Raw genomic sequence first — 12187 nt, forward strand, 5'->3', positions numbered from 1 at the left:
AAATCACGTGGTTTGGTGTCCTGTCGATTATGTAGTTCAATATTTTTTCCCAAGTGATGTCCTAGTTAATTCACGCACCTTGATCAGTTTTACAAAATACGTATTACCTCCACTAGTATAAATATCGGATAACTTTATCTATCAAAACATTGAGAATTTCTAATCTCGTTAAATATGTGTGTGGTGGTGGTGGTGATGCTCAAGAGAGGGGAAATAATGAAAAGCAAGAAAATTATATATTCTAGACTAGAATTGCATGAAGGAGCCAACAAAAAATTCACCTCTATGGAAAAATGATTGCAAGACCACCCTCACGTCTTTTCTTATTTTTAGTTTATTTATTGTTTTGGTCAAAGTGAACAAGTATGCTTGTTGAATCCAAGTAGAGTATACGTAGACCTTATCACTATCTCGTGGAGGTAGATAGATTGTTTCTTATCAACAAACTGATAATAACTGGTTAGAGTTATGAAGTATTAGGTATTAGTTATACATAGATTCCCTCATAACTTATTTATGCATGAGTTATGTGGATTTCTAAATTATCAACCAAACGTCATATTAATTTTATACATGAATAACTTATTTCTTGTGTATCTCCTAAACTCGTCGTATAAATGATACAAGAATTAATGTATGAATAACTTTTTTTTATGAGTGATAAATTAATGCCTAGCTGCTTTAATCAAGCTTCTTCTTGATACATCAATTTCAAATGTTATTATTATACATAATTGGTCCAACTTTATAGTTTCTTGCGTGTGGGCAATCGAATTTGGTTGCTATCAGAATTGATGAGTTGTATTATCTGTCAATATTTAATTTTCTGATGTATCCCTTCTTTCCTTTCTCAATAATTTACATTATATTATTTTTATTTTATTATTATTAGAATTGTGTTGTATTTTATATTTCAATATAAGCCACCATATCCTTGATGTTGATAATTAATTATTGATCTGAAATTAATATGAAAATTATGGTTAATGGTTAGAGTTTAGACTGACGATACAAAATCATATTAGATTAATAGAAGTCCCCCTCAAACAGTTGCTACGTGTCATCAACCTTTTATTTAAAAATGTTTACCATCTCTCTTATACTTATATAATAATAAAATAAAAATAAGGTGAGGATAAACATAGAAGAATCGAAATATTATATCAAATTGAATTAATTCAGTTTTTCGATTCATTTTGGATACCATTACATCAACCATAATATGTACACGCAATAGATTATTTTTTCTCTAAAATTGATCTTATTATCAAAGAAAAATTATATTTTATGTTGTAGAGAAATTAGCCACGTCATTAATTACTTAGACTACAATGTGGTCTTAGTTTTATTTCATAGAGAACATGCTAACAAAAATAGTTGATTGCTAAATCGCTCGTGCTAATCTTATTTAACTTCAAAATTTATCCGTTACCAATTCGAGGTAAAAGTAGTGTAAGAAAAGTTAGATAAGCTAAATCTTCCTCTTTTTATCTCCGCTATCATCATATGATAATAATTTCAATGGGACGGAAGCCAATGTTAGAAGTGGAGAGGAGAAAAATCTTATAATATGAGGCTCAACTATAGTTATAACTTTTAACCTTGAAGGTTAATTTATCTATATATGACTAATTGAAAATTTAAAATCATCAATTTTCATGATCATTAGGTATATATAGTTTTCCAGCTATCACCAACCACACTATTAGTTTGACACGTTAATTAAGTACTGAAAATAGAAGATACTCTTAACCATATCATTTCTTTTGTACTAAGGAGAAAAAGAAGGGGAGAAATCAAATCAAATCAACTTACTGTAGTATTGAAGAATCAAATGGAATAAGTTTGAGGATAAAAATAGGTACACAAGACATTGTTCATGAGATAATATTGTACAAAGAAAGAGAGAACACTAGCAAAAGAATAATAAATCAAGTTTGTGTCTTGTTTCTCACAGTAAATAAAAATAAAGACAAATTGAAGTATACATATTGTGTTTGGTCCGCACATACTGATATAATTTTAGTACATTGGATCATCACGCCTTGGGTGCTTCTTCCACCTTAGTTGCAGGTGTCACGTCAGCAGGTGCTTCCACCTTGACTGCAGGTGTCACGTCAGCAGGTTCTGATTCTCCAGCCTCAATAACTATCTCCTTCTCCTTCACCTCCACCTCTTCAGTTGACGTGGCTGTTGCATGCACGTCATCAGTTGCCACATCAGCAGCTGCGGGTTCCTCTCCCTTCTTATCTTCTGTGACGACTATAAAAGTGGAAACTTTTTCCAACACAAACAGAATTGGGCCGGATACATATGAAGGCCCAAAGTTTGAACTTGCTTCGCTAACAGCTTTTGATCCCGGAAATTCTTCAAGTACACCAAAATTTAGTCACAATTAAATATATTTCTAAATTTACAAAAAAAAATACTTACCAATCTTCACAAGCTCATCAAGGAATTTCTGAACCCCATCTGAGTTTTTCTTCAGCCCTGCACCCTTTGGTTCCTTCACTAAACTCTGTATATCATCATCATAATAATAAAGACCTAGTTCAGTGCACTCATTTTTTGCTACATGTGTAAGATTTGAATTATTAAGATTTATTATCGTACATAATTTTATTCTATATTTCGATTATTGTTATCACAACTTGAATCATACTATGTATATACTTTATTCCTCTAAAAATTATTAAGTGTCACTTCAATTCATTTCACCTCCATTAAAAAATAATAAATGTAAGGTCACCCCTAGAAACAAAGATTTTTTGCTACAACATGATTTTCTTCTGCTCATTTTTCATCGAACCAGCTCACTAAGAAGATGCATGAGGGGAAATAGATTCTCACTAAAATAAGGGAAGCTTCCTAATTTTTGTGTATGAAATCCTCACCATTTTTTCTTTTCTCAACGATTCAATTCAAATATTTGTGGAAATAACTATTAACATTTTCTAGTGGAAAATCGTGACTTTTTTTAGTAATGGTATAATTTAGTTACCCTAATTTATTAGATAATTTTTTTAAAATAGCATATTAAGAAGAATTAATATTTAATAAAAAATATATTTAGACATTCATTTTGAAACAAAAAGAATACTATTTAATAATTCTGCTAAATTTTGCAAAATATTAAAGTTCAAATAAATAAATGAAGTGTATTAAAAAAAAAAACCTTGATCTCAACTGCAGCAGCTTCATAAATTTCAATAACTTTGGGTTGAAGCTCAATCTTCTTCTCTTCAAACTCCTTGCTATACTCCTCCTGAAATTTAGCAGACAATAATTCATATTAATTGTTTTTATAGATTTAAGTTATATGTACTGATAATATAATATTTTTTTTACATATCATTAGTATACCAGCAAATAAAGTTATTTAAATGATGTGATAATATAAAGGATTTTTACATCATCATCAATATATAAAATTTAAGTTATTTGTGTAAAAAATATTATATTTTTCTTGATTCTAATTCTTTTTAACAAAAAAATGATTTTATGAGATAATTCTCCTCCATCACATATTAATTATCCCTTTATACGTCTCTTAAAAAATCATAAATAAAATAAATAATTTACTATTTTACCCTTTATTCGCTCTCTTGATTATTATTTTTTGAGACTTATAAACTTATTCAGGCTTTAAAAAAACATTAAATAAAGACATATTAATTATCTGTTATAACAAATTAAAATATTTGATAAATATATTTATTTTTTACCTTAGCTTCATCAAAAGTCTTGCATGCCTCAGCAGCAGCAGTCTTCTTGGGTCCATTTTTATCAAAGATCTGCTTGATCTTTGGAAGAACCTTTGCTTTCCAGTATCCCATCTTTATTTCTTTCAAATCAAATACTCACAAAATATCTATATTTAATTTGTAGGAAGAAAAATAATAATTAAATACACAACATGATAAAAATTCTTGCTATAAAAGATTAATAGGTAAGACGAAGAGATGGATGATAAATTATGTAGCTAAACAATAAAATATGTTGCTAGTCTTATTTAACGATGAATTAGCAATAAACTACTGAGAAAAATAAGAATTAATGACAGATGAATTTTTGTAGCTAAATAATAAACTTTATTGCTGATCATATTTAACGATGGATTAACAGTATATTATATATAAAAAAACTACTGAAAAAATAGAAATTAACAATAGATAGAACACCTAAAAGAAAGAATTGACCTCAAGTCTATCCTACTGTTCTCAAATTTTGTTGCTAATCTTATTTATCGATGGATTAGCAACATATTATAAAAAAAACTACTGAAAAACAGGAATTAATGATAAAAAAAATCTGTAGCTAATTAACAATAAAATCCGTTGCTAATCCTATTCAGCGATGAATTAACAATATATTATCAAAAAGCTACTGAAAAGTAAGAGTTAACGAATGACAAATTTTATAGCTAAACAACAAAATTCGTTGCTAATTCTATATAATTTTTTTTTATTTAGCTACAAACAATTTAACGACGAAATTGATCATAACCTTTTTGTAGTAAGAAAGCAAGAAAGAATTGAGTATTGTATGTTTCACTTACATGAATATGAAGAAAGCAAACTGAAATCTCTCTCTTCTTCGTTTGCTATTATATATTTGCTCTCAAATAATAATAATAACAGATAACTGTTGTTATATATAAGTGGACAATTCATAAAATAACTTTTCTATTTGTAGCCAACTGTGCTTCAAATATAAGGACCTGGCAAGGCCTTATACCAACAAAGACTTATTTTCAACTACAAATACTCCTTCTCTTTCTCATTATTTACACATATATCCAGGTGTGGAGCCAAATTGCATCGGTCTGTTCGGTTCAATTTTATATATTATTAAATTATTAATTTGTAAATATGCGAAACGGATAACTAAACTAATAAAGTACTTATTATTGATTTTTGGTTAATAGGTTTTTTTATCCTTTAATGGTTTGATTTTTGATTTAATCAATAAGAATAATGTTCAATTGTTCATATAGTCATATATACACGATGCTTATAAAATAGAAATAGTAATAAGAATAGAAGTGCAATACAAATTTCTCATTGATCACTTTTGTTTATGACAAAATTGTTCAAATTCCTTCTAAAATTTCATACAATAAATTGCGGAAAAAATGTTAATTGTATGTCTTTGTCATAATCAAATAAAAATTGAGAAGCGAGAAGGTAATACTAGTTTGTGTCGAGAAGAGAGAAAATGTCACAATAAAAAGATATCAAAGCTAGTTTGTGTTGCCTACAATAGAAAGTAATACTAAAATTTTAGGAAATAAGGTCGATAAAATGTTAATGTTATATTATATAATTAGGAGTAAAATAGTAATTTTAATATAATCTTATTGAATTATCGATTTAACCATTAACCAAAATCATAAAACTGAAAAATCGAACCAATAACCCAATACAAATTTTACAAAACCATTAACCCAATATCAATAAATCAATCATGTTTTTTTTTTCCACTTGGTATATCAGTTAAATCATTTTTTGCACACTCCCACAGGCAACAGGAGTGCATGGGGTTCATTCGATTTTTTTTGTGTGAAATATTATATTGTATAGTTAAGATTAAAATTATATATATAATAGATATTAAATTCCTTTAAATTTTTCATATATTTACTTATTAATATTTTGGACCTAAAAAAAAATATTCTGACTCCACCACTTCATATATCCCTGTGTTTATCACCAAAATGACCTACCCCACCATGCTTTCTCACCTCTGGCTTTTTCTGTGAACAGGGATGAATGTAGAATTGAGCATTGGATACTTGCACAACACACATGTTTATTTTTATTTTTTAGAAAATAAAATAAAATAGTAATTAATTTAAATACCAAATTCACCCTTACATAATTAATTTAAATACTTCATTCGTCTTAATTTATGTGAAGGTATGAATTTTGAGAGTCATTTGTTTTAGTTTTTAACATAAATTTAAACATGGAATTTTTATTGTGTTAAAGATAAAAATTACGCATTTGAAAACAACCTAATGTACTATAAATCATATAATAATTATCAATTCAAAATGTTTAAAGATACTTAGAAGTCGTAGTCAAAGAATTTTTTTACTCTTAAAATCTGAACTGAACTAAGACAAAAAAAATCATTTATCTATCTCTTTTCTTGGATTATAAGTCTCACATGAATGTGATTTACTAGTCAATAAGTAGATGAAAACCATGAGATATTAAAATTCGACTCTCAACGGAGATAAACCATCTTGAGTACGTATTTAGTTTTTATTTGGTTAAACATTGGTTGTCATAGTTGCTCTGATGGAAAATAACATGAACCTAATGAACAATTGAGATACATATAATAAAGGATCGTTTCATAGCTAGTTTGAAGGTGATCAGTTAAGTAAGTATTGAATCATGCACAAGTAATATCATGTTTGATAGCTAGTTAGGAGGTCATTATTCATGCATAAAATTAATACGATGTTTGGTTTGCAGTTTGAAAATCTACATAACTAATACATGTATAAGTTAGGAGAAAATATATGTATTATCTTATGCTATAAAAAAACTGAAATAACTAATCTTTGCATAACTAATACCCATAAAAATAATTCTTACATTACTAATATCGGCGTAACTCTAACGAGCTACCAAAACGATTCCTTGAAGGGTATTATTGTCATTTCATGTTATGAATTGGTTGGTTTTGACTAATTTGAAGAAATAATGATTGGAGTAGGTGATTTTGATGAATTAGAAAAGAATATTGAGGGCAAAATGGGTAAAAGAAATTGACAGCTAGCAAATGGGTCAATCATAGGTGGCGTGGGACCTTAAATCCAACTTGCTCACGTGGCTTCGCTGGTTTCTACAAAAATCACGCCGTCAAAACAAATCTCCCCTTTTCAAATCTGCCCTCCTTGTTCTACCCAAATTACATTACTGCCATCCAATTTAATGAGTACTCAACTCTGCTTGGTTGGTTGGTTAATTAAATGGTTTGTAGTTTGCATGAATGATGAAACTTATATCTTGTTTGTAGGAATATACATCAATATTCTTGAGCATCAACTTTATTTTTACCTTATCTAACATATTCATACAAGGATACTCTTGGAGCAAAGGCTGAGTCTAATCACATTAACATAATGGATTTACATTCACTGCTCTTTACATCACTCTATTTAGTCATATTCATTTTGCTTTAACTGATAATTGAGTAATATTTAAATCGCTACTAAACAAACCTAAAAGAGTTAGATTAGGACACATGCTCTCACTTGATCATATACAAGTTCAACTATAACGATTTTTAGGATAAGTAGTTTGCCGTTTACGTACCATGGAGCCAGAGCAATTATGTGTTGGTTTGAATCTACAAACTTTGCTCTCTTACTAACTTGAATACTTTTTTACAGAGGTGTATTCAGGATGATGCACTATTACGAAAAAATGCATTTAAGATATAAATTTAATCAGTTTAATCTTTAGGTCTTAATGTGAATTGTTAAATTTTAAAAATTATAGGTCCAAAATATATAATACAAAGGTGGGTGAACCTAATATTTGGAAAACAAAGTTAGTATAACATGTTCAGAATGGTATCGGTCTATCTCTCTAGCAATTATACTAAGAAAAAAACTACTCTCGTAAGAGTAGCAAAAAAAAATAATAAGTTATTCATTTTTCACAAAACCATTTTTCATGAAAACTATTTTTCTGTGTGTCAAACACAACAAAGTGTTGTAGAATTATATTTGGAGAAATTATTATTCGACAACATTTATAGAGTCAGCTTTAATTAATGAAACCTCTTATGTTTCCTTCGAAAATTTCATTTTGTTCAAATATAACTTCTCTCTCTCTCTCTCTCTCTTTTTTTTTTAAAAAAAAATAATGGCTGTTTTTATTTTGAACTTCTTCAAAATGTTTTAAATCCAAATGGGGTCTGTTGTGGTGTCAGCAATTGTCTTGTCGGGGTTATTTCAATTTAAAATTTAAAAATAAGATCTAGACGGTTTTCAACTATTTTCACGTTTCACCTATAAAATTTTAACTATATTTTAATGGCTAAACACGATTTTAACTTCTAAATATTTTTTCCCCAGCTTAATTTCAATTAGTAGTATATATATATTTTTAAATTTCAACCAAATCATATTCAAACTCCTATTTACTTATTGACAAAAGGAAAAAAAATAGGTTTTATTCCTTGATTGGAAAATTTAATTAAAACAAATGCAACAAATTAAACAGGTCGGATTATCCATCAATAATTGATAGGAATAGTGTTTTTACCTACTTATACATAAATGTAATGACTAAAAATAGAGTTTTATATATGAGGAATGGGGGTTGATTGGAAGGTTAATTCAAATATAATTCAAATAAAATAATTGAATGATGAATATATGTTTGATTAATGATTTGATAAGTAGGGCCATAGAGGTGATGATAATACGTTGGCAAAGCACATGGGGGTGATTATAAATAAAAGAGGTGATTAAGGAATATTGATTTGTTAATCAAGGACTAATGACAAGGAAGGACACCTAACAACTTCTCTCTTCTTTTTTTTTGGTTTTGTTTGATATTTGTAGTTACGTCATTCTCTCTAATATGATTTCATTTTTCATGTTTAAAACTCGAACCTGAAATTTTTAACTAAAGTGAAAGAATCATATTCATCCACGACTCTTATTGGCACCTAAATGACTATAGTTTTAATGGTTTGCTTTACACCTTGTTTGGATATTGGTTGACACCCATTGTGTTATATTGTTAGTTTGATCCATACAATGTTTGTTTTGATTGTTACTGAAATTATATTGTTTCATATCATTTAAATCCACTGTTAGAACCATTTTATGTAACAATAGATTTGGTGTGATCGCGTTATTACCTTAATATTATCTTCTCATTTTGTCTTTACTTATTATTTAACAATTCTATTTTATCATTTACCTTATCTAACCTTTTCATAGTTGTTAATTCTATCTCATATCCTACTTTCTTGTAGGTTTATCATTCAAGTTATAGATATGTGGTGACGACGGAGAATGATCCAAACATTGTATTCATTAGAATCATACAATACAATATAATATGATACATTATGATGAAACATAAGCAAACCTCCAAACATAGTGTTAATAATAAAAAAGATTCAAGTATCATAAGTCATCCAATATTTGTAATTAATTTTTAAAATAACTGATATTCGTTCTAAATCAAAAATTTACTACAAGATTTTATGTAGCAAAATAATATATTTTGACAGTAGAATAATTTTTTGAGAATATAATTTGAGCTAAGTCTTTGTAGTCCTGCCAACAAACACAAAGTGTGATATACATTGGAGAAACTTGCTGTAAACAGCAAATTGAGTATACCTTGAACACATGAATATTATTTCTTACCAAAACCAACTTTTCAATATTTTTGGATTTTAGTATTTTTATACAGTATGTGTTTTTAATAAACCACCAGTTTATTTATGAAGGCATATATATACTTGAGCTGTTGAGTTGTTCCCCCCTTTTTTGTTTTGGTTGATCAAACGGAAATACAAGTCATCATAATTATTAAAGCAATCACTCTACCCTATATCATTTCTTATGGACATTATTTGGGAAACTAACAAAATATTGATATAGAATTAAAATTGAAAATAGTAAGTAAATTGTCACAATATATATATAGTGTCGTGGCAAGTTACTGTCTAAGAAGTAATTTTGCTCTGATTCCAAATATGTGTATTAATTTTAAATGATTAGAAGTCTGAAGTTTGTATAAAATTATTATTCAGAAAAGTAATAGGAAAAAGAATAATTTTATTGAAGAAGAGAGAAGGATTTTTTTATGTGATATCAAGAGAAATTTAAATGAATTTTCTAAGGTAAAATATTTTCTGCATCCAAAGACTCTTTATATATATATAAAAGAACACATCTCCATGAATTACTAGTTCCTAATATTATTATGTAAAACTAGGAATCTTCAAATAAGATGAGGTGTAGGTTTAATATTTGAGTGGAGAATTATGTAGTATCACATTAATTGCTCTTCTGTCATCTTGAAAGCGATCTTGATTTTAGCCATTCACAAAATATTTTAGATTTTTTCATTTGTTTTGTATTACCATATGTCAATTGACAACCCAAATGTACTCATATATATCTACAATTAATTATTAAACAATTAAAAATATTCACAAATATATTCCACTCTATCTATCTGTCTATCATTTTTTTCCACTCGTACAATATTTGCATTAAAATCAATTAAATTTAAATTTATATCAAAATATTTGCTCTCTAATAAAAATAATTTTATATTTAATAAAATTTAAATTTAATTTTTTTAATTAAGAATGAAAGAGTAAGCCATTCCAATTTGTGGTACACAAACAAAATTTCTTTTTTTTATATAGAAACTTGCTTCTTAGCATCATGTGTGAAGAGAATTCTTCTCATTATGTTTATCTTGATTTCAATTACAAATTCTTACTTTTCGATCTAATTTTAAATAAATTCTTTGGGAGGGAAGAAATTCCTATTAATCAGATAAAAAACAATTTTTCAGTCATTATCAAAATGCTATTACACCTCTATTATTTTGAAGATTTTAGTTTTTACGAGGATATTTCTAAGCCAGATTCAATTTCAAGGGTCTATTAAATCCCAAGTCCAAATCAATCTACAACATAATTAATTGGGAGCTAGTAGCAACTACCAAAATCCTTTCATTTCTTGATGGTGATACATAAATTGTGTCTCTCATTTGTCTACCTAGGCAGGTTCAGCGTGTTAGTTATGATTCACGAAACTTAATAATTTTTGTCCATATATATATCATGTATATGTATTCAAATATTTATTACATATAATTAATTATGAATTTAAATATAATTCTACATTTATTTGAAATCGCTAATAAAATTCATAAATTTTAAATTTTAGTTGGTGTTTACCATCATCTACGTGCCTTAATCCTTTTGTATCAAACTCTGTGACATGGACATCCAACATTTGTATAGTCCAAGTGTTAGTTTGAGTTTATCTGAAAGAAAAAGGAAATAATCTTCCATATGAAAAATATTATTCATATCAATTAAAGAATTACAAGTAGCAGGATATTACTTTAGTCCTACTTAGAGGTATTTTACGCTTGGCGTAGCCACATACAATGAATTGATTGATTACCTTAGTTAAAATATACTTTTCGTTATAAATATATATAAATATATATATATATATAAAATCTTGAACACTTGTAACAATATAATTGACTTTGCCACAATTTGTTGATAGCACAAAATTGTTGACTCAAATGAAGCTTAGTAATTGTTTTATGTGTTACGAATTCGTTGAGGAAGATTATACAAAATTTGAGGAAGATTGGAAGTCATTCAGAGTGGTTACTGAAGAAAAACAATTCAGATATAATCATATAAAGTTGATGTGGAAAACATCACTGCAATAATGTGTATCACATGTATATAAAATGTATATCATAAACAAAATTCGTGGCATATATATATATATATGAGGTACACAGATATACAAGGGATATATACAGGTATATGGGCGGACACATAATTATACAATGTAATATACACATATATATACCCCACACTTTTGCTTGTATTCTTCGATGAACCAATTTAACATTTTTGAAGTTATTATGAAATGACTTGGTATACTTCTAACTAGGGATGAACATAAATCATCGAAAATCAAATTATCGAGCCAGATAAAAAATTTCAATATTAATGACTGTTATATCCAAAGGTTTCTTGTGAAAGTTCTGATCACATGTGTGAGGTGGGCGAGAAAAAAAGAAGAGAAATGTGAGTATGTGATATGTCTTTCTCATGCTCTCTCTATATGATTGTGTGTATGTAATGGTGTAATGTGAAGTGTGTGTAAAAGTACGAGTTATGATTAATAGTTTTGTGATTATCTTGTAAAATTGGATTGTATTGGAAAAAAAATAGCCCACACACATAGAGGAGCTCTTTGGGAGATTGCTAATGGGTCATTTGCACGAATGATCCCATTTTGGTGTGGTTTAATTCCCCCTTAAATTGATGTTTCTAAATTGTTCTACACTATGTTAAGTAGTACAAGAAAGGATTACTCATCAATATGTACATGCAATAAATTTTTTTTATTAGAATGATGGTTGGTATACGT

The 12187-nt window shown here is 27.9% G+C and overlaps 1 protein-coding gene across 2 annotated transcripts; it reads right to left on the reverse strand.

The window, feature by feature from the left end:
- Positions 1-1790: 1790 nt before the first annotated feature.
- Positions 1791-8563, reverse strand: LOC125821306 (plasma membrane-associated cation-binding protein 1-like). 2 transcript variants are annotated; one of them, XM_049500722.1, is made up of 6 exons: positions 8551-8563; positions 4559-4585; positions 3726-3871; positions 3176-3265; positions 2434-2518; positions 2023-2367 (listed from the first exon to the last, which is right to left on the reverse strand). In XM_049500722.1, the coding sequence occupies exons 3-6, from the start codon at positions 3834-3836 to the stop codon at positions 2039-2041; spliced, it is 615 nt and encodes a 204-aa protein (XP_049356679.1). In that variant the 5' UTR covers positions 3837-3871; positions 4559-4585; positions 8551-8563; the 3' UTR covers positions 2023-2038. The 2 variants fall into 2 exon arrangements, with proteins under 2 accessions (XP_049356678.1, XP_049356679.1); XM_049500721.1 differs by lacking the exon at positions 8551-8563 and having other exon boundaries at positions 1791-2367; positions 4559-4740.
- Between the last annotated feature and the right edge of the window lie 3624 nt (positions 8564-12187).

The sequence above is a fragment of the Solanum verrucosum genome, unplaced genomic scaffold (genome assembly GCF_900185275.1).
Source record: "Solanum verrucosum unplaced genomic scaffold, falcon-dt-bn FXZP01000222.1, whole genome shotgun sequence".
Lineage (NCBI taxonomy): Eukaryota > Viridiplantae > Streptophyta > Magnoliopsida > Solanales > Solanaceae > Solanum > Solanum verrucosum.

Excerpts from the sequence above, each read along its gene's own strand:
- LOC125821306 (XM_049500721.1), bottom strand. The coding sequence starts at position 3,836 with ATGGGATACTGGAAAGCAAAGGTTCTTCCAAAGATCAAGCAGATCTTT. Across the intron at positions 3,266-3,725 it reads AGACTTTTGATGAAGCTAAG|GAGGAGTATAGCAAGGAGTT; the intron begins GTAAAAAATAAA and ends GCTAAATTTCAG. Across the intron at positions 2,519-3,175 it reads CTGCTGCAGTTGAGATCAAG|AGTTTAGTGAAGGAACCAAA; the intron begins GTTTTTTTTTTT and ends GATGATATACAG.